This window comes from Setaria italica, chromosome IX (assembly GCF_000263155.2).
Source record: "Setaria italica strain Yugu1 chromosome IX, Setaria_italica_v2.0, whole genome shotgun sequence".
NCBI classification, from domain to species: domain Eukaryota; kingdom Viridiplantae; phylum Streptophyta; class Magnoliopsida; order Poales; family Poaceae; genus Setaria; species Setaria italica.
In genome coordinates this window covers 4260113-4282044 of record NC_028458.1, presented here as the reverse complement: position 1 = coordinate 4282044, position 21932 = coordinate 4260113, and the positions used below count along the sequence as shown (strand labels likewise).

General features: G+C 45.0%; 4 protein-coding genes and 1 non-coding gene across 5 annotated transcripts; 2 read left to right on the top strand and 3 right to left on the bottom strand.

The window, feature by feature from the left end:
* Window positions 1–2105: 2105 nt before the first annotated feature.
* On the top strand, window positions 2106–4845 carry LOC101762147 (tubulin alpha-3 chain). Its single transcript, XM_004981537.4, has 4 exons — window positions 2106–2369; window positions 3135–3369; window positions 3470–3840; window positions 3959–4845. The coding sequence occupies exons 1-4, from the start codon at window positions 2277–2279 to the stop codon at window positions 4610–4612; spliced, it is 1353 nt and encodes a 450-aa protein (XP_004981594.1). The 5' UTR covers window positions 2106–2276; the 3' UTR covers window positions 4613–4845.
* A 564-nt stretch (window positions 4846–5409) lies between these two features.
* Window positions 5410–5483, bottom strand: TRNAT-AGU. The gene has a single exon. It is a non-coding gene; the product is annotated as a tRNA-Thr (tRNA).
* Window positions 5484–5985: 502 nt separating this feature from the next.
* On the bottom strand, window positions 5986–8817 carry LOC101761735 (NADH-ubiquinone oxidoreductase subunit 8). Its single transcript, XM_004981536.4, has 8 exons — window positions 8549–8817; window positions 8328–8409; window positions 7853–7906; window positions 7654–7745; window positions 7444–7557; window positions 6641–6708; window positions 6416–6527; window positions 5986–6339 (listed from the first exon to the last, which is right to left on the bottom strand). Exons 1-8 carry the CDS (start codon window positions 8600–8602, stop codon window positions 6244–6246), a joined length of 672 nt encoding a protein of 223 aa, XP_004981593.2. The 5' UTR covers window positions 8603–8817; the 3' UTR covers window positions 5986–6243.
* Window positions 8818–9836: 1019 nt separating this feature from the next.
* Window positions 9837–18040, bottom strand: LOC101761346 (5'-nucleotidase domain-containing protein 4). Its single transcript, XM_004981535.4, has 17 exons — window positions 17545–18040; window positions 16528–16790; window positions 15689–15766; window positions 14820–15040; window positions 13504–13596; window positions 13191–13274; window positions 12905–13021; window positions 12711–12801; window positions 12572–12628; window positions 12293–12346; window positions 12109–12166; window positions 11612–11688; window positions 11418–11488; window positions 10969–11029; window positions 10573–10632; window positions 10427–10489; window positions 9837–10325 (listed from the first exon to the last, which is right to left on the bottom strand). The coding sequence occupies exons 1-17, from the start codon at window positions 17675–17677 to the stop codon at window positions 10203–10205; spliced, it is 1704 nt and encodes a 567-aa protein (XP_004981592.1). The 5' UTR covers window positions 17678–18040; the 3' UTR covers window positions 9837–10202.
* A 3166-nt stretch (window positions 18041–21206) lies between these two features.
* Window positions 21207–21907, top strand: LOC101774738 (WW domain-binding protein 11; the record flags this gene model as incomplete). The annotated part of the gene is made up of 3 exons (XM_022823442.1): window positions 21207–21491; window positions 21585–21692; window positions 21783–21907. Coding segments are annotated over exons 1-3 (471 nt in total), but the record flags the coding sequence as incomplete, so codon positions are not given.
* Between the last annotated feature and the right edge of the window lie 25 nt (window positions 21908–21932).

Below are 21932 nucleotides of genomic sequence, written 5' to 3'. Positions count from 1 at the left end.
CGCTTATCTAGCAGCCAGCTTGCTTATCTGGCAAGCAGGCTTATCAGATAAGCCTGCTGTCTGAAAATGAAAAATCTGCTGTCTGAATAAGTTGGGTGTTTAGAAATCCTGATTATTATGTGTCGATTGTCTGTCCTGACTAATAAAATGATCTGAATGCCCGTGAGGCTGATAATAGCTCATTTTTATTGTGAATATGAGGAGAAGATAATAATTCTAATGTCATCCACTTAGGTTAATAATAGCTCATTTTAGGCTGATAATATAAGTGAATTCTAATATCATCCACTTATTTTTTTCTTTTCCTTTATTTTTTTCCAGGTTTTATCTTCTTCCTACTTGCCGCAAGGTCTTCCTCGCGAACCGGCGCCTGTGGCGGCATGGGATGGCCACAGAGGGGGCCTGCCGTGCTGCGGCGGCTGGGCGGCCACGGAGGGGGCTGACGGGAGCTGCGGCGGCATGGGTGGTCTTCTTGGGGAAGATGGTCGGCTTGTGGCAGGGAGGATGGAGCCGACGGTGGGTGGCGGACGGAGCCAGTGGAGGGTGGTCAGCGGCGGACGGGGTTGGCGACAGGCGCAGGATCGAGATGGCGTGGGGGTGAGGGTATCGGGAAAAATCGGTTCGCTTGTGCGAGAAGTGCCTCCGAGGCCGCATAGAGGAAAAGCGGAGCGCTAGTTGTATTTTGGATTGCAGGAGAAGCGGCTTGAATGGTAAGTGAAAAATAAGCAAGATGTTTGGATGAGCTTATGACTTATTTCCACGGATAAGTACGAAATAAGCGGATAGCCCCAGGTCTCTTTGGTAGCGCTGCAAAACCGGCTCCTACCGAAGCTTTACCAAACAACATCAGCGGAAACAGTTCCGCGTGCGAAGCCGCAAGGGAGCCGGAGCCGTTTTTTATTGGTGGAGTGGAGCCAAGTCGCCAAGTTCATCTGTACCAGAATGCCCCGGCAGCAGCAGCGTCGGAGTAGTGCGTCGAGGCCGGAGCGGTGGCGCATCGGCATGACTGGAACTTGAGTACCAAAGGAGCGCGCGACGCGGCTACAGCGACGAGGGAGTAGGGCGGCACTGCAGGGTCGGAGCGGCGGTGTAGCAGCCGGGCGCTGCGGGGCCGGAGCTGCGCGGCGCAGCTTGGCTGGGGAACGGAGCGGCGCTGGGAATGGAGAAGATGCCGATGGGGAAAGAGACGAGAGGACCGAAGAAGCAAATAATGAATCGGGTCTGTCCGTTCGGACTCCGGGAGAGAGATGTACGGTGAAAAAAGAGAGAAGGCAGGGAAAAAAAGAAGTGAGGGAAAAAAGAAAAGGAAATAAAGGAGAAAAAGAGGGAAGAAAAATGGGAGAAATTATTTTTAATCTATAATGATATTTCATCTCATATTCACGTTATAAAATAGGTAAGGGCATATTGGGTATTTGACATCTCCAATCCATTCATGAAAAACAGGATAAAGATGTTTGTGAAATATTTTCAAAACAGCTTCAATTTCACTGGAGATCGTTCCACCAGAGAAATCACCGTCGGAGTCATTTTAGGATGAAAGGCCCAAAAGCCTAAATGGCAGGCCTACCCCAGAGGCCCAAGCGATCAAGGGTAGCTCCGTACTTTCCCGCGACGGTGCGATACACGGTTCGAAATTTCAAAATTCGAACGGGCGGCCAAACAGCCGTTCCTTCCATTTCCCTGCCGTCCTCACAAAGGCTCCCCTTCCATCCACCGAAGTGAAAACTACCCCGACTCAATGACTCATGGGCTGGGCAGTTCACTTTCATATTCCAGTCCCACATGTCAGTGTCACGTCTTCACGGGCGCATGTGAAGATCGCCGAGAACGAGAGGCGCCGGCTCCGCGGGACCCGCCGCCAGCTCAAACCCACCGTTGCCGGCCGCTGATCACGCAAGCCTCGCCCCGACGTTCGAAACCAAACGGCCGTTAACCTCCGCTGCCCCCGCGCGGCTTCGGCCCCGTTCACCAACGAGGCGGGCCACCACCACGCCGTCTAACGCGAGCCAAACGGCGGTTAGGTCACGGCCTCACCCTCACGGGCCGGCCGCGGCCGCCTCCCCTCTCCTCTCGCGCTGCCTATAAAAGCCGCCGCGGCCGCCTCCCCTCTCCTCACCTCGGCGTCTTCACAAACGCCAGCGCTCCCCTTCCACTCCCGATCGATCGCCGCTCCGCTCCCTCTTCCCTCGCCTCCGCCTCCGATCGCTTCGAGAGGTTCGTCGCTTGACCCGAAGGGTTCGCCCCCGGTTGCTTGAGGCGAGTCGGGGAGGAAGATGAGGGAGTGCATCTCGATCCACATCGGGCAGGCCGGCATCCAGGTCGGCAACGCGTGCTGGGAGCTCTACTGCCTCGAGCACGGCATCCAGGTCCAGTCGCCGCCCCCCTCTCCTCCCGTCCATCATCTCGTCGTCCTCGTCGTTTAATTTCCGATTTGATTCAGAGGAGTCCTGCGATTTGCAGTTGCAGGGCGTTAGAATTCTGATTTGGGGTGAACTGTTTTGGGGGAATTTAGTCAGATCTGTTGGTGCTAGTAATTTTAGGGTTCGAAATTTGCTGCGCGATTCAAACTGTGATTGAGGCTGGAAGTAAGTAGTTGCTGTCGGTTTTGTTGTGCGGTACCTTTGCAGCGGAAGTAAGTAGTTGCTCCCATCGAATCGAATTTTTATAATTTGCAGTTGCGGGTCACGCGTTACGCCTGCTCTCGTCAAATTGTGCAGTGTTATTTAAATGCTTCTGTGCTCTATTCGTAGTCATCAGTTTTGATCGGTTTGTGTGTAATTGTGGATGAATTGCGCTATTTCTAAAGTTTCAGTTATAGTGTACTAGAAGTTGATTAGATTAGAAAAACGAATATGCCTTCTATCAATTCGGTGGATCCCGTTCAGATTCTTTAAATTAAGTCATGTTCGTACCATTTCTTAGATCTGAATGCAAATTGGACTAGAGGTTGTGTTCGGTGCATGTATCTCTGAGCAACTGATATATCGCTTATTGATGCACTGCATAATGGCTAATTAAATTGATGCATATCATAAGTTGCTCCACTTATTGATAACATGTTGAACCCGTGCAATTGCTCCTTTGAACCCTTTATAATTTGCATCCCATTAAACTGCTTTTTTCCCTTGCAGCCTGATGGCCACATGCCCGGAGACAAGTCTGCAGGACACTACGATGATGCCTTCACCACCTTCTTCAGCCAGACCGGCGCAGGGAAGTATGTGCCCCGTGCAATCTTCGTTGATCTTGAGCCCACTGTGATTGATGAGGTGCGCACCGGCATATACCGTCAGCTCTTCCACCCTGAGCAGCTCATCAGCGGCAAGGAGGATGCAGCCAACAACTTTGCTCGTGGCCACTACACAAGTAATTAACCATGTAGAAACTTTTTTGTTGCACAGAATTGTTTCATCTCACTATGTTTGATTGATTGCTGATGGTGCCACTTATGTTCATGTTCCTGCAGTTGGCAAGGAGATTGTTGATCTGTGCCTTGACCGCATCCGCAAGCTTGCTGACAACTGCACTGGCCTTCAGGGCTTTCTGGTCTTCAATGCTGTTGGTGGTGGCACCGGTTCTGGCCTTGGTTCACTCCTCCTTGAGCGCCTGTCTGTGGACTACGGCAAGAAATCCAAACTGGGCTTCACTGTGTACCCATCTCCCCAGGTGTCAACCTCTGTTGTTGAGCCCTACAACAGCGTGCTCTCCACCCACTCTCTTCTGGAGCATACTGATGTCTCCATCCTGCTCGACAACGAGGCCATCTATGACATCTGCAGGCGCTCTCTGGACATTGAGAGGCCCAACTACTCCAATCTGAATCGCCTTGTGTCTCAGGTAACGTGGTGAAATCTGTCAGCTGCTCTGGTGTTTGTACAGCCGTGGAAACTTTTTTCCTAAACCATTACAGCCCTGAAACTGATGGTAATTTGTGTTAAATTGTTGTGCTGTGCAGGTTATCTCATCGCTGACTGCTTCCCTGAGGTTTGATGGTGCCCTCAATGTGGATGTGAATGAGTTCCAGACCAACCTGGTTCCTTACCCAAGGATCCACTTCATGCTGTCCTCGTATGCGCCGGTGATCTCTTCAGAGAAGGCCTACCATGAGCAGCTGTCGGTGTCGGAGATCACCAACAGCGCGTTCGAGCCGGCGAACATGATGGTCAAGTGTGACCCCCGCCACGGCAAGTACATGGCGTGCTGCCTGATGTACCGTGGCGATGTGGTGCCCAAGGATGTGAACGCGGCGGTGGCCACCATCAAGACGAAGCGCACGATCCAGTTTGTGGACTGGTGCCCAACAGGGTTCAAGTGCGGCATCAACTACCAGGCACCGACAGTGGTGCCGGGTGGTGACCTCGCCAAGGTGCAGCGCGCTGTGTGCATGATCTCCAACTCCACCAGCGTCGCTGAGGTGTTCTCCCGCATCGACCGCAAGTTCGACCTCATGTATGCCAAGCGCGCCTTTGTGCACTGGTATGTCGGTGAGGGCATGGAGGAGGGGGAGTTCTCCGAGGCCCGTGAGGACCTGGCGGCCCTGGAGAAGGACTACGAGGAGGTCGGCGCTGAGGGCGGTGGTGACGAGGATGAGGAGGACGAGGAGTACTGATCGTGATCGGCTTGCAGGTATCGGTTGTGTCGTCAATCTGTGGATGACATCTGTCGCGGTGTCGAAAACTCTTTTGATATTGCCTCTTGGGCTGTTTGTTATGTTGGTGTTTGCTTCACCGTAGCTTGTTGAACTGCTTTAATACCATGTTGTAATGGAATCAGTATCTCGGTTAATTACTGTTGGTTCCATCTCGTGCTACTCTCGCTTAATCAGTACTTGCATTTACGTTACGTCCTGGCCTTCCGACTGATTTCGGCTGTATTTGATATGTTTTTAACTACTGCTACTGCCTGTTTTCCTAACCCAGTTAACCTGGGAGTGTGCATTCTACTTACTCTTCCTGTGCTGGTCGTTCTTCTCCCCTGATGATCAATTCTGCACTTTAAGGCTGTCATTCGCTTAGTGTTAAAATTCGATCCTACTACAATTTTCGAAATAAACAACTCTAGCAGTTCTCATGCTGATTTAAATCTCTCTTAACCTTGCAAACCATGCTGATTTTTTTTAGTTTTATCTCTTGAGAAAGTGGCAAAAAAGAATCCTCATGCTTTCGTTGAGAACCATGCTGATTTTTTGTTGCTTTTATCTCTCGAGAAAAGCTCTTTAGTGACAAAACGGAATCCTCAAGCTTTCGCTGAGCGTCGAACACTAGTTCTTCACTAAAGAGTAAGACTTGATTCAGTCTTCAGTAGAAAACGATAAGGCAAAACATATGATTCAATCTTCAGTAAAAAAAGTTACAAACATATGATTCAGTCTTCAGTAAAAAAAGATAAAGCATAACACAATTCATTTGCTTTCGTTGAGAGTCGAACTCAAGACCTCCCGCTTACTAAACGGGTGCTCTAACCAACTGAGCTACGAAAGCTTTTTTCCTGCGGTTCGCAGATTCAAATGACATCAGCTATAAACTAAGGGCTTTCACGCAAACACACTATCAAAAACATTGTTGTTCTTGTTCCTAATCCTAACGCTGTGCCGGCTCAAACGGTCAACCCTACTCCCTCGTATGCTCGACGCAGTTCGGCTACCAAGTTGCATCGCGTGGCTTCTGCTGACCCACCAGGCCACCGCCGTGAGGCTGTGACGCCGGCCGCCGGTTACACACGAAACAACCACATTTCATCGCAGGGCTCTGCTCAAAAAACAAGAAAAGACTTGCGGTTGCAGAGCTCCTACCCTGTTCCTAGTGGGAAAATTTTTACTTTAAGTTATTTTGAAAAAAACTGTCACGCTGTGCCTGAATTATAAACCTCGTTCGCAAGGCACGCTAGAAACGAGATACGGAGCATTCCTCTAGCTGATCGAGGCAGCTATCCGAGACACTGTAGCCAAATGAGAACACAAAAGGTCCTCCAGGAAATTCAATGGGACCAGAGAAGTTTTCTGTTCAGTTGTTCAAAAATATCGTCTCTGCTGATAACAGTTGAAATCGATTGTAACAAAGAACATGCAGTGTGCACCTTCACCCTGACACTTTGAATACAACAACAGTCTGATGGTGTCAGGTACAAAAACACGGTACCTGGTACCCAAGTTACACATCGTTTGCTTATTTATCAGCTGGTTCAGCAAAAAAAAAAAGGAAATGTGGGAACCAAGTTTATAGATCACAAGGGAAGAACAATTCAGCGATAAAGGCTCTCCGATCTCAAGTTCTCAGCAATCTCAGTCTCCCAGCGGTCGCCGTTCTCAAGCAGTTTCTCCTTGTCGTACAGCAGTTCCTGTATGTTGCATGACATTACTTTCTAGCAACAAGTTGAAACTGTGATAAACCTACATTATTTTCAAGTAGTTTACCTCGTGGGTCTCAGTAGCAAACTCAAAGTTAGGCCCCTCAACAATAGCATCAACTGGGCAAGCCTCTTGGCAGAAACCACAGTAAATGCATTTGGTCATGTCAATATCATATCTGCATGAAAATAGATCATCAGAAGTTCAGAATGAAACTAGATTTGCATATCTCAAGCAAGTATATCATATATTCAAACAAAAAAAATCAAAGAAAAATATCCATTTGATTACCTTGTGGTTCGGCGACTGCCATCTTCACGTTCTTCAGCCTCAATTGTAATTGCCTGAGCTGGGCATATCTGGAAACAGTTTATACCAAATGAGAAAAAATATTTTTCAATAATCAGACACTTATGCTTCAATAACTGCTGTCTTAATTTGTAAGACAACTTTCAGCAATGCGACCACCTTAAGCCAGATACTACTGTTTACTCCAGTAAACTCGAGTAGTAGCTAAGCTATTTTGAGTATAGCAACTTCAGAGTTCTAATATACTAGATTAGTCTGCTAGCAAGCTATTTCAGAATATATTAGTTTTTGCAAAAGTATTTTGGTCAATCACATAACACATAAGAAGCACAAGATGTTTGAGAACCACATCCAATTGATGCCCCCATAAAAAAATTGTCTAGCCAAATTACATGAACTAGTTCCACGCACCAAAATCATAAGGAACCCTCAAAATTATATATTTTAAATAAATCAATAGGACAGTAATATGCAATTACTTTGCTGCCAACTGATTCATAGTTTGACATTCTTTTGAAAGCAAAATTGCTCAAAAGTTATCAAATTGATTCTTATGAAACCAAAAGGTTCCACAATAAGGCTTTCAAATTCCAATTTAGCCATAAATTACATGATGGACAGATCCCATCCAAGCTATTAACTGAAGCTTTTGCATGCAGATTTAATTTGTCAGGTACCCTTCCAAAAAGACAGGATGCCCACTATTTTCCAGATTTATTTACTGTCCGTCGTGTGAACTCAAAGCTTTATAAACTTAAACTTAGACTTAAGGAAGGATAACTTACAGCCTCGCATAGTTTACAAGCAATGCAACGCTCTTCCCCAGATTCATAACGTCTGAGAGCATGCTCTCCTCGGAAGCGGGGACTCAGAGGACCCTTCTCAAATGGATAGTTAATCTGAAATGTAGTGAGATAAAAAAAAAACAGTCAATGCAACCAAGCAATTACAGTACAGAGCTACAGACAACAGCATATACAAAATTCATTACTTACTGTAACGTTCCTGTCGAAGAAATACTTGAGCGTCAGACTCAAGCCTCGAACCATTTCAGTCAGAAACAATGTATTGATGCCCCTTTCAAACACTGAAGCAATAAAGTGAAAAATTAGAACTGTCAGTACCCAGACAGCAACAAATTAAATTATCAGGGGCAATACTCTTGTCTTATTCGCAGGAAAACATCTTACTCACCAGCATTCCAATCTTTTGCAATCTCCTTTGCAAGCTGTTCTTTCTCCTCATCCTCTGTAAATTAATAGGATTAAATACAAGCAGAGAACAGTGGTATCAAACAGATACGAATTAAGAATGCACGCACAAAGTCAACATGGACATCAACCTGTGAAAAGTTAAAGCTCACATATAACTTGGCACAATATTCCATCATCAGCTTCTGAATGGTAAACTAAGGCAGCAAAACAAGCACTTCATCTTTGAGCATTTCTTACCGATTGGAAGTCACAGCTTATTGATAACCCAAGGCCTATCCCAAGCAGTTTCAAAAGGCATCACGACCAATTCAACAAAATGAGTGAACTAACTACTTACACCAGGATGCCTAATTACCTAGTAATGATCCTAGAACCAATCCAACACGAATCAAGGTTTCTGATTTGGGTAATTCTAACACTACAAGCAGTCCAATACAAAGGGGAAGAGAGCTAACCTTTGAACCTCTTGGGCGTCCCAGCGTTGAAGTAGGTCCGGAGGTGCCCCTGCATCGCCGATGCGAAGGGGCCAAGCTGCGCCTGCAACAACACGAGCACCACAGAATCAAAGCCGCATCAGAACGCCAGCACCCAGGAAAGGCTCGATCCGAGAATCCGGGAGCGCATAGGGGGGATCTGGAAGCGCCGCGCATGGGCGGTTAGTGCTAGGGATTCGTACCGTCTGCCTCGCGCGGAGCGCCTGCGCTGCCTGACGGGCTAGGAGCGTCGCCATGGTGGAGCGACCTCGACGGCGACGACGCGGCGGATGCGATGGGGTTGGATCGAGAGGGAGGGAGGTTGAGCTGCCGGGCTGCGGGTTAGTGGCGGCGGAGATGGTCGGGTGGAGCCGTGGTGCCCGTGGAGGAGGGAGGAGAGAGACGCGGTGCGGGTTGCCTGGCCTGGGCTTGGGTGGGCCACAAGTCCATGGGTCGGATAGGATGCAAGCCCGCCCCGCGTCCGCACGAGCCGCAATTCCTGATGCGGGCATATGCGGCAGCTCGCTTTGTTTTTGCGGGCGTTGCGGCTGCCCGCATGCGTCCGCCCCAGCCCCGGGTACGGTAGCTGCTGGGCTGCAGTGGCGACGAGATCCGATACAACGCTGAAGCTGCCGCGGAAGTCGACGTGATCCACAAGCACCACCTTGCCCCGCGCCACGAACGCGTAGATCAGCAATGGCTGCCCCATTTCCGGCATTCGCTACAACTCCCTCTCCGATGGAGGGTTGGTGGAGCTCGCCGATTGCGAGGACGTGTGCGTGTATATATACACAGCCACCGCAAGTTAACACTGCACGTAATCTCGGCCGTCCGATCCTCCAGCGAACGGCTCAGATCTGATACTACAGTATCAAACAGTGATTTGATAGTAGGGTACGTAGGGGGGCCCTCCAATGAAGGTTAGGGATCGAGCTCAATAAGAATCGGATTATGATATTATATAATTTTAAACTAAAAATAGATAGGGTTAAGTTGGATTGTGAAGGAGGTATAATGGCCATGATCCATTACCGCTCTTAAATGTGTGACACATAGTGTGTAGTTTGCGTGACACATGCACAGAAGATATACTGAAACAGCCGAGATTGACATACTTCTAGTTCAGGTTCATAGTCACATTTCATTCATGTAAGTAGACTTTCCCTCTGTACCGCTGCCTTTTTTCTTTTACGTGGATTGAACTTTTTTCGATTACAAGGATGACGCGCACACCACCACCACAAACGCACAACACAATCCCACAGCTCACAAGTCTACTGCTCATCACGTGCTTATAAATAATTTGATGAAAGCACTCAACATTATCAGATATGGACATCAAGATTGAATCCAGACGGGTGAGTTGGTACCCTCACAACTCGCTAGCACATCGAGGGGTCCCCACACCCGCGTCGGGTTGAATCGTGTGACCTAGCATAACTAACCTTGAAGCTGCAAGATTATAAATACAAAATGTTGGACTAGACAAGCTTTTCAGCAAGAATTCAGCCTGACAAGCACGCTGCACTACACAATGGTTGTGATTGGAACACTTAACAAAAAGCTGAATTCACAATGTGTACCCAAGACATGATCGGCGTTGCTTTCCTTTGCTTCTGCTTAAAACTTGTTATGTACAAAAATATACAGGTAAAATTGCTGCTCTATGAGAAACTATAGCTGCTATTTAAACCACCACCCTTTACCTCCCATATCCATAACATGTCCAATGGTGAAGCTTTCACTCGATAAATATGCCAAGTACACATGTTAATCAATGCCGCAACTCAAATCACCCTCCTATCCTGCTCTGGTTCAGTTACAACGGGGAGCTCTGAGCATCGGCAGGGATTGCTCCTACAGCCCAAGCACATCGAACTCATGGGGCATGTAATCTTCGCTCGGACGATAGTACTTGTTGGGGGAATACAAACCGAAGTTTGTAACCTGGCTGCTGTACAGGCATGCAAATCTCTCGACCTGTGGAAAAGACAAAACAAAACCTTGCGTCAACAACACATTGCTGCACATAACATTTTTTCAGTATTATTAAATGCCAAATGTGGTTAAACGTTCTGCACCTGATGAGCAAATCGGGAATTTTGGTAACCAGTCTTCATGAGCTGTCCCCACACCTTATGAAACTGGAATCGAATAAAGAGCATTCAATTAGGAATACGCAAAGTGTTTGACACATATTCAACAATAATGTAACTTAGCACATTACCTTCTGATGATGTTGCCTCTGAGCCTCTTGATGAAGGCGGCGAACATGCTCTCGCTGTTGCTGCAATTAAAAGGTGAAAAGAAAATGGTATCATGAAAAAAATAACGGTTACCAACAAAATGTGTACAGGAGTTGACACTGCTACATGAAATCTACCATGTTTACCACAATCCTACACCACAAGTTGAATATTATCTTCAACCAGCAGCCTGCTAGGACGTTGGTCCTTAAAAATCCTAGGGCACATCTTATTGTCTTAGTATACCTAGTCTACAAGATATACCTAAATTTGAATATCATCCTTTTCTTTTCACTTGCAAGAGTGATAATCTTCCGTTCAAAAAATAATTTTCTCATGACCAATCGACAACAAAGTAAATCAAAATAAGGACTAACCAGCAGATCAACATGTTCAGAGAACAACTTTTCCTTCTGATTTTCCGTGATATCATCAAATCTGGACAGAAAGGAGAGGTTAGATGTAGCGAATCTATGAGGAAACTACATACCATCAAGAAAAAGAAAGACAGCATTTATTTATCATGAACCCAGAGCTTAAGGATGTATTTGATCAGCATAAGTTTATCATGAACATATTGCAGGTATTTTTTTTACAGGATCGCTGAAAGTGGACACAACAAATGCAGCAAAGCAAATTTATTAGTATAAAGTCTTCCTGGAAATGTCCATAGAAAGATTCAAGGCCAATTTGCCGCAAAAGTACAAATACATTAGGACGATTCAAATTCATTCTTGAAAGCTAAAGCAATAGTCTGGGGAGTAACTGCAAATATATTTAAATGCAAAACAGTTAAAGTTTAAACTAAAAGACTTTCTCAACTTACTTGAGAGACCATTCAAGATGATGGATTCTGTCTTCAATTGAATCACGTTCCATTCTAAGATGTCTAAGCTCCTGAAATGGATAGCACATACAAGCAAGCTGGTGACACATAGACTGTGTACAAGAACTTAACACTACCCTAAGATCTCATTGTTAGGAATCAATTATTTTTACAAGCAACTGAGCTATTCATACCTTCCGTGTCGACTTCGATTCTGAAAGAAGCTTCACCTCATGCTCCAGTTCTGGAATCACCAGCATAGTCCGCCAGCCTTTAAAAGAATCACAACGCGTACAGAAGCATTTAGGAAATGGATGAAATATAGTGGACAACTGCAATAAAAGGGAAGCGTCCCATAGGAAAGTGTCACACAAATTTCACATCCAGGACAGTGGCGCACGCACACACAAATTACAGGCACACAATGAATTTGTGTGTGTGTGGCACTTGGATGTGCGTGTGCCCCCACAAGAAAGTGTCAAACACATTCCATGACTGGCAGTGCACACAAAAATTCTAGAAGGAAAACATCTATGACTGTCATATAGTTACTTAAATTGATCTAGCATTAAGTACAAACACATAGTGAGCAGTATTAAACCTCGTCTGCACAATTAAGACTACCATATTTAATAACGAAATATATATCAAATTCCAGTGCATCTAAAACTTAGAGGATAAAAAAACATACCCAGAACTTTCTTGCTGCGCAGAATATCTCCATATATGTGATCACCAACATAGAGAATCTAAAACATTGTAAGATACACGTTATTTTATTTGATTCACAATTAATCTCACATTCAGTGTCAGTGAATCTGTACTGAAGTATGTACTAGACACTATTTTAAATACCAAAATAAGTGTACCCATACCTGTGAACTAGAAGCAATAGAAAGTAATCTGTGAAGATGACCGACATTGCCTCCCTGGAAAAGATACACCAGTAAATAGATATTACTTATTCAGTTGCTAGATCTAAGATATACAACGTAAAATAATGAAACAATATAAAAAAATGAAACACAACAAGATCTATTAAGTGGCCAGGTATCATTTTCACTGTTACAAGTTGCACAGAAAATCATTTGACCATTATCCACATCTGAGAAGTCACTGTAACAATGCTAAAATTTTGCAAAAAGAATAAGTACCTGGTAAACTTTGTGAACTGGTGTTGCATGCTGATGACTTGATCTTGGGCTTCCAATCTTCACAAAGGATGATGAGACATATTAGGAATTAAAAACATATATATCATAGAAATAGAACAGACTTGACAAATTTACTAGCCTGAATATCAGCATTTAGAAGTTTTCCAGAATCAGGCTCAACTTCAAAGAGGCCCGCACGGTTATCATCGTGGAAGAAACTTGGCTTCGAACTGAAAGTTCAGCAAGGACTGGCTGAGTTGAGGAAGCTGATACTTTTGCTCAATAAATAGTAAAAACAAAAGAACAAGGAATCAAATAACAAAAGACACAAACCTGCCAGTTATTACAATATCAAAATATTGAAGCCACTTGTGGTTGAGACCAGATCCTGCATCTGAAGTGTATGCTCCACAAAGGTAGTTCATGACAACATCGGTGTAGTCCCACAAACTGCATGAACAAGTGCATGTCTAGATAGTAAATAGATTGTACAAGAAGCTCGAAACTGTAGAATGCAGCAAGATGTGTTATACCACATGGGTTGATTTTAAGAGAAACTAGGACACATTTGTCAGCACACAAGTCTCAAGAAGCCTAAAATAAAAAAGGGGCCATATACCTATTTGTCACTAAGAATGTTGAGCGTCCAGATTTTTTTATCATTTCAAGCATTGGTACAATTGCCAAGTCCTCATTGATGTACCTGCAATGTTCAAATTAAGCAAATTAGCAGAGTTGTCTAGGACATAATTATAAGTATACAACAGCGAAGAGAATGGATGCCAAATTGCCAATCGGCATGTGGACCAAAATAAGAGTCAAGGCAGCCCTATAGCAAAAAATAAGTAGTCTTTATGGATAATATCTAGCATTGCAATTGTGTCAGGTGACTTGTATTAAATAGTTAACCGTAAAATAGGAAACTGAATTACCTGCCAGGTTCCTTCGCAACCATCCGCTTTAAAGTTCCATCACGATGACACAAGTCAACTGCAGACCTCACATCTTTATACATAAGCGGGTAGCTGTACCAACACAGTAATGCAACCTCAAAAACGAATCCTCAATTTATACAACTCAAGAATAAGGCTGCACAGGGACTACAGTTACAAATGAAAAAGGCGACAGGAAATATACGCCGTTCATGCACAGAGCTCTTTGAGAGCTTCTTTGAAGTTATGGTGTTTCAAGATATGAGTTAAACTCCAGACAGGACAATGGAAGAAAACACTAAAGAGTAAAAGGTAAACAACAAAATTTGTTGTTTCCTTGTCATAAATGGCTGTCCTGTTAAATTAAAAAAACGCATTCTAAAAGAATAGGCAGTCCTCACAGTTACATGCTGACATCGACCATGTGCCAGCAGGTCTAATTTTGTTGGCCTCATGAGAGCAAAACTGGAAAATACGGCCATAATAGTATTAGGGCACACCAAAAAGTAGCAGGTAACGTAATACTTCAAAATAATTTCCACTGGAACTTACAAAAGGTCCTGGCATTTTATTGAAAATTTGGTCATGGATGCAATTAAAGTTTGATGGGGTCTGTATGCATGAGGCCTGTGGATTTATGAGAACACCCAACACAACAACCTCAAATTGTCCAATTTGTATGCAAGTTCTAGCGCCAAAAAACATACTAGTTCCCATAAGAATCTAACCTAAATTACCACGATTGATGTCAAAAAAGATGAGAAATGGTATGTCATGGTTACAGAAACCGAGAAACGTTATCAACAAGGCATGGCATGTCGAAGTATGGCTGAGATTGGATTTCTGATTCAACAAAGAATTGACATGGGATTCTAAAAAACACTTAATTAATCAATACAAGCACAGCCCAGCACTCAAAGGTCGAGAGACATCGACATGGATCGCAGTGCATCAGTAGACTAGTAAATGTACACTCATGATAAAAAAAAAACAAGCTGACATGAAATGAACAAAGGAAAAGGATATCGGATTGCTTAGGGATTAAAGATAGTAGATAGATTTAACTTTATGGAAGTCTTGTAACAAATGCAATGAAAGAAACTTGGACTATTGCGGATAGACAGTTGTGTATTGTTGGCTACATATTGGTTCATTCCTGAAAAGAAGAAACATTTAAGAGTGGACAACTGGATATGCTCTTCAAAACGCAAAATAATCATTCTAATCATTTGGCTCAATCAACTCATATTTAAATGACATCCTAAAATTTTAAGCCCCTTCAGTATGGTAAACATGTAAGATGGGAATAATCATACTCTGTGCCGGCAGGTACTTTTCCAGGATTATTGTCCATAAAATCAACAAGCTGAGCAAATAGATAAGCTTCACCCAATGAGAAAAGCGTATCTATCAGGGCATAATCAGGTTCATCAAATGAATCTCTTATCAATGTACTCCCATAAGCAGCAACTTTTTCTTCTTTCGACAGTTCCCTAAAACCATGGTATGCAACTTTTACATACTTGTGCCGATCCATCTGATAATACACAACCCAAATAGTTGAAAAAAGTTAATTTCATTGAAAAGGTACATGTACAGTACTGAAAGTCCAGCGCATAAATGCAATGAAACAATGAGATCAAAATAAATTAAGAAACAGCAGAAAATAACCGCTTTTAAATCTTACAACATAGATCAAATCAAAATTTATGCTAGAGGCCTAGACCTGTTTTTGTTGTTCCCTCTAATCAGTTGAAGTTTACACATTGACAGCTAACACTTGCTACTACCAAAATGATGACAGTGCTCATTGAACAATTAATACTAATGTTGATGAACTGCAAATTTAGCTCAAAAATGGTGATTATGGTTCAAACTATAACATATGATAAGTAATAATGCCCCTAAGCAGAATATTCAACAAAAAAAAGCATTAATTAATTTGACAAGACAACTTCTAATTCTAAACATGCAGCCACCAACAGCAGGTTCCAAAGATTAATATACAAATGTAGACTTCTGTTTATTGTAAACATATGTGGCTGGGCCCTTCATTGATACAACAACAAAGCCTTTTAGTCCCAAGCAGGTTGGGCCCTCCATAGATAACAACATAAAATATGTCTATGTTTTGGATAATTTAAGACAGAAAGCTTCCAGCAACTTGTTCTAATTTATAACTGACCTTCAAGATATTTCCTCTCTTCTTGTCAAGAACTAGCCCTCTGACCATGTATTTCCAATCAAACTCCCAAGTCAACAGCTGCATGATAAAAGAATAGTAAAAATCAAATTCTGAACCAAAACAAGCGGTCAAGCACAACAAGGAATATGCTTTCATAAAATTTCAATATGTAAAGGTGAATTCTGAAATAAGGCCAATGTATTTTGCTCAAAATATTCCTGCTTAATAAATGGATGGCAAGTTTCATACTCGGATGCTTTTACTACTTTAACAATGCAACAGCCAGTGGGCCCTTCTAAGACAAATAGCAATAGCTCCAATAGGGAACTTTAATCAAGAACAGCACCAACATTATGCAGCCATAACTCCATAAAAGCAAATAGAGGTATATAATAAATAATCCATCTTTGCTTTCATAACGAGAAGCTGATGTTCTTCCTTGAGACAAGTATAGAAATGCTGTCACAAACTATCAGAATATCTCTGTAGTCAATTGCATGCAATTCTCAGTAACTAGTTAAACTAACTAGTGACTAGTCTGGCCTCTAAAAGCATTAGTGAAGTCTGGAGACTAAAACTATAAAATGATGCATAAGAGCCACGCTAACTTCTGTGACATCCGAACAGTCTTAGTCTCTTAGACAAATCAGAACTGTTAAAGCAACTATATGGAATCTGGAACAGACAGGACAGGGGCCTATGTGCCAACCTCTCTTTAATGCATGCATCGTAAGGGCTAGTAGAATTTATCATAAATCCAAAAGCAACAAATCTAGTATGAAAGCAATCAATCCAGCTACTTTGTATCAAGCAAATTCGCATTTCTTAGGGTAAATTACCTCTTCAGGGTAGTGCAGATCCTTCACAAGCTTCTCAATTGTACCATAGTAAGCAAGGGCCTCGAAGGTCTCAGGCTTGTACTGTGCAAGAGTGTAGTCCATATCAAATCCCACTGCTGTGATGTTCCTCATGTTGAGTGACCTATTGCAGAATATCGCCTTCCCGATAGAAACGCTTCTTGGTTCTGCCGAAGGTGTTGACCATACTGCCCCAGTTGACGTTGTCTCCACTGCACCGCTGTCCATCCTTACAGCACTGCAACCTGATAGTGAGGCCATGTTTAGTTACTCCCAACTCCCAACTTTGACACTATGCAAAAAGAAGATTCCCCATCACATCAAACTTGCGGTACATGCATAGAGTACTAAATGTAGATGAAATTAAAAACTAATTGCACAGTTTTGTTGTACTTTGCGAGACGAATCTTTTGAGCCTAATTAGTCAATATTTGGACAATAATTCACAAATACAAACGAAACGCTACAGTGTGCTACAGTGCTGTAACAGTAATTTGGCACCTCCCAAATTCCCCAACTAAACAAGGCCTGATAGGAGATCAATACATCAGTACTGCAAGAACATACTGAAAAATGTTAACCGTACTTTATGATCAGTAGAAGCTCGTTATTACTGTCAGGAATTATTTCAGAGTTGGTGAAAACTGTCGATGATCAACGTGGCAACGTATTAAAAGGACATACGGGGCAAATTGGTAAACCGAATTCCCGCATCTCACTAGAATAATTCGCTCTTATTAAAACGCTGGATCACAAACCGAAGATGCAAAATGCAGAACCATCAAATTCCAACAAAATCTACAATCTCCGCATGCCCATCACCGGCTCGACAAACGGCTACGATCAACCCGATGAAATCCACCAAAACGGTAAAATTATTATCACAAAAGGAGTGGAGCCACGAAATTTCATGGAAACAACCATCAAAACCTGATGGAATCCACCAAAACATCTCCCATCAGACCGACCGCTGAGATCGCAGAGGAATCTCGTTCGTACCTCTGGTGCCGCCGGAGGCCGACGCGGCGGCGGGCGAGCACGAGGACGACGCGGACGCGAAGAAGAGGAGCAAGGGGGGCGAGAGGGGCGCGAGGTGGAGTGCGGCGGAGAGGGGCCTCCTGGCGAAGAGCATTATCGCTGGTTCTCAGCCCGCGCGCCTTAAATAGGCGGAGCGCCGGATGCGACGAGGACGGGACGACGGAAGCGTGACCGCTGTCGTGCGGGGGAAGGGAATAAATGCGGCGCTGGTGGGGAGGAGGGTGGGTGGGAGGGAGGAGGGATCCCGATGGTGGCGCGCGTGAGGAGGGAGGGGCTGCGAGGGTGGCCGAGCACCGCCGCGCGGCGGCGTCATCTCATCTCATCGCGGCGGGCATTGGCGGAGGCGCGGGGCGCGAGGGGGGCGGGCAAGTGGCGCGGGGATCGTGTGCGGATTCGGATGCGGATGCCGCGGAGCTCGCGTGCGTCGGAAGCAGCAGCGGGCGCGGGCGGGCGGGGTGGGCTGGTGGTGGAGGAACTGCGGGGGATGGATGAGTTTGAGTTGGGGGGCTGCTGACGTTGCTCCGGCGGTAACGGATGGCGTGGCGTGGCGCGGCGCGGCTGACCTTCCGGAGCTTTGCTCCGGCCACACGCGCGCTTTCCCGAGCGCAGGAGGGCACGGTGACCATGGATGGACCCGCGGAAATAGGGCACGACGGATGAGCCTTGCACATATTTTGTCAAATATAGCAACAAATCGTGCCCATATAATGTTTTAGGGTTAGGGTAGAGGTCCATATGACGGCGGAAAGGATGTGGTAGCATTCTAGTAACGATACGACCGCGGTTGTAGAATATAAATAATAGGGTAGTTAGAGTTGTCGCACGAGGCAAATAAGGGTGGTGCTAGTGGTAACATGGAATTTAGGTTGAAAGGTTTTAGAGGTGTGTTGAAGGGTATCGATGGCGAGGAGGAGGAAGAAGAAGGCCATGCATGCAAATACGGAGGAAGAAGAAAGTGGCTAATGTAGATCTCGTGAACCTTTTTACCATGTGCCGTTGTCCTACCTCCAACACGTGTAAGCTACTAAATTATCGGTTGACCGATAGCGCTATCTCTGGAGCGGATCTATACAAACCAATGGGTTAATGGAAAGAAAATGACAAAAATAATTATAAATTATCGCTACCTCAGCATATAATCGATCTACGTATACCCCATTTTAACCAATGCGTGTTAGGTTATTGACATTGTCGTTGCTTGTTATTAGCATGTCTAAGTCTACCATCAAGACCAATGATTGACGGCAAACAGAGGAGTATGAATGGTAAAAGAAAGAAACATTTATCAATGTGGCGGTTATTGTTGTCATTGCTGGTTATTAGCATGTTTAAATTTATCATCAAGATCGATGGTTGACGATAAGCAAAGGAGTATAAATGGTCAAAAAGAATGGAACTATGTTGAAGCCCTGCACTATATAAACCATGATGTGATAACAAAAAGATTACATTATATATTTTAAGCGTAAGAATTTGGTCGGGCACGTATATGTGCAAGATAGATGATTCTTCGAGACGTCAAAAGTTAGCTCAAATAAAATAGTGTCTAGATATACCGTCACAAGACTACAATAATCTTCAATTTTGGTAGGCAGAGTACACAGGTCAATATACTAGATCGTAGAGGATTTGCCCAGAAAAAAAATGGTAATAAAGAAAGGTAGGATCACAAACAAAAAGAACCCAGATTTCAAGATTTCACGTAGACATTAGGTGGGTGAGTATAGCAAATTTAGACTAGTTTTCTTTTCTTCGGATATCATCCCATGCAATCCCTGGGCCCAGGGGTTCCACGCTGGCCAAAGGCGAGCGCTTCGGATCGAGAACTACTGGAGCAGAGCCAAAACAATCTCGGTTGGCGTCGATCGCGTTTTTGGAGTTTGGAAGCCTTTTGTCCTCCTCTCCCAGTCTCCCTCCTTTTGTCCCTCACCACCAAGCGTGCACGGCCTCGCCTACACCCGTAGCACGACACGCCAACTCCCGTCGTCATCAGCCCGCGACGAGGAGCAGCCAAGAGCGGCAAGTGATAACACAGCAGTCAGTTACTCGGCTACACTACACTAAACCGGATGATCTGTAAAGCGATCACCTTTCTGTTTTTGTTTATACGACTCGATGATAAGCTTCCTCATACGTTGCAGTGTGTCATTTTGTAGTTTTGTCAAGGCTTCACGCACTCTTCTGATCACTTGTGATGTAAGCTTGGTCGCTTGTTAATTTGTTATAGAATGAGAATAGCAACAAGAGGCAATAACGAACGGGGAAGCAAAAGCGATCGAGGCCTAATGCTCCTGAGATCTGATCCAGAACCAGCTGTCAGTTGTGCGCGATTTTGTTTATGCTGGGATCGATGATGACAGAAGGATTAGACTAATCCGATGGGAAGTTAGCTCGAATCTGATCCATGGTTAAAAACACCTCAACACATGGAATCCAGCATCCGGTTTCGTGGCGACACGTCTATCTCACCAGCGAAAGATGCCAATTATTAATAAGTGTTTTTGCATTACCATGTGATCATCATCAGAGAAAAGGAGAAAGAAAGAAATGCGATTCTTTAGAAGCCGGATATACGAGGCAACAACTGATAGGGAAAAAAAGTTCATTTTACTCCCTCATCTATTTACTTTATCCACTTAATCCCCTAAGCAATATTTAAGCTCACTTTACTCCCCCAAATTATTTAATTTGGTCCAATCTACCCCTAATTAGATTTCTCTTTTTTTTCTTCTCATACAAGGTGAGTTTTAATTAATTTTGCCACTTGATTTTGCCAGTTGACTTATAACAAGATGCTCTACATTGGATAAATACATTTAATTTTTGTAAGTTTTGTATATCTAAGAATAATTTTATATTAAATATTCCTAACCTATGAAAATAATCATAAAAAATTCTTAGTACAATTTTTTAACATAAGGCATCATGTTTTATATCTACTCATATAATTTGAACTCAAAATTCAACTTATACATGGAGAAACAAAAAAGAGAGATATAATTAGGGGGTGGATTGGACCAAATGAAATAGTTTAGGGGAGTAAAATGAGCCTAGAAGTTAAGCAGACAAAGTGGATAGGTGGGAAAAATAAAATAGACCTTTTCCACAGTATTCTTATGCCTTATGCGTCCGGGAAAAAGAAATTGCTTCTGCAAGTGCAAAGAGAGACAAGAGTATGATCTCCGCGGTGCGATCCACGCATTTGGGTGGGGCTGGCAAGTTGGTTGGTGACTCGGCCTGGTGGATTCAAATTCCAGTTCCAGTGGCGCACTTGACTGCATCGAAGCAAATTAAATACGATTCCATTTTTGAACAATAGAATGGGCTTTGTTACGCGGTTGTGCCCGCATATGGAATTGTACAAGGTTGCACGTATCATTCTCCCTTGGCTTTCCCAACTGGAGTGCCGTGGTGGCCAGTGTCCGACTAGCTGCGTCGTGTCTGAACGGAACGGAACGGTCGTCGGGCCGTGTGTGGAGTCGCGAAGGCGCCAAGGCGGAAGAGGCCTCTTAACCGTAAACGCTCTCGGAAGACGTAAGTCAGAGAGTACGTAACCTTTCGCGGCAACACGGGATGTGGCGTGCGGCTCGGAATGGACGCGTCGTAAAGTTTGGAGGCCCACGCGGAGAGGACCGCAACCCACTCACTATCCCACACAACGAGCGGCCCAATGCGCGCCATCCACTCGCTCGCCGCGCCACCGGGGCCACCGCCGGCGAGGCCACCTCCCCGGCGCGGTACGACGGCAGCCTCTGCCTCTCCCCTCCGGGAATCCTCGCGGCCGCAGCCGCAGCCTCCTCCACCCGCGCCTCCGAGCCTCGCCTCCCGCCGCGCGGCGCTCCTCGCCCTCGCCATGGTCGCGGCGCCGGCACGCCCCTTCGCCGCTGCCGCCTTCTCCCTCGGCATCCGTACGACCACGTCCCTCCCGTCGCCTACCTCCTTTCCCGGCAATGCGGTGACCGGACCTCTCACTCTCGTCTCTTCTTCTTGCTTTGTTGCAGCTGGACCGAAGGAGCTGTTGCGGGAGCAGAAGAAGAAGTCAGCGTCCTTCCTCCTCGCGCCCATCGCCGCCTCCCGCGACACCCTCCTCAAAGCCCAAGCTCTCCTCGGTAATTCCATTCTCCCTGGTAACCATCGCTTTGCCTAATTTTGTCGGATATGTCCATAAGATTCTTAGCAACTGTGGCTGCGCAATGCAGCTTCCCCAAATGCGTCTGCTGAGGACGCCGAGGAGGTGAGGGGGCGGATCGGTGCGGCGGGGAGGGATTGCGTGCCGCGGCAGAGGAACTCGATCGTCGCGTTCCAGTCGAAGACTGGCGTTGAGGTAGGGGGGGGGGGGGGGGGGGGGG

Bases quoted from the DNA above. Each gene is read 5' to 3' on its own strand.
- LOC101762147 (XM_004981537.4), top strand. From the start codon at position 2,277: ATGAGGGAGTGCATCTCGATCCACATCGGGCAGGCCGGCATCCAGGTC. The intron at 2,370-3,134 runs GTCCAGTCGCCG...TTTCCCTTGCAG, and splicing joins GCCTCGAGCACGGCATCCAG to CCTGATGGCCACATGCCCGG. The intron at 3,841-3,958 runs GTAACGTGGTGA...TGTGCTGTGCAG, and splicing joins TGAATCGCCTTGTGTCTCAG to GTTATCTCATCGCTGACTGC.
- LOC101761735 (XM_004981536.4), bottom strand. From the start codon at position 8,602: ATGGCGACGCTCCTAGCCCGTCAGGCAGCGCAGGCGCTCCGCGCGAGG. The intron at 7,907-8,327 runs GTTAGCTCTCTT...ATTAATTTACAG, and splicing joins GACGCCCAAGAGGTTCAAAG to AGGATGAGGAGAAAGAACAG. The intron at 7,558-7,653 runs GTAAGTAATGAA...ACTACATTTCAG, and splicing joins TCTTCGACAGGAACGTTACA to ATTAACTATCCATTTGAGAA.
- LOC101761346 (XM_004981535.4), bottom strand. From the start codon at position 17,677: ATGCTCTTCGCCAGGAGGCCCCTCTCCGCCGCACTCCACCTCGCGCCC. The intron at 12,629-12,710 runs GCTAGTAAATTT...TCCTTTGTGAAG, and splicing joins TTCTAAATGCTGATATTCAG to ATTGGAAGCCCAAGATCAAG. The intron at 11,689-12,108 runs GTATGTTTTTTT...ATTCTTTTAAAG, and splicing joins GCGCAGCAAGAAAGTTCTGG to GCTGGCGGACTATGCTGGTG.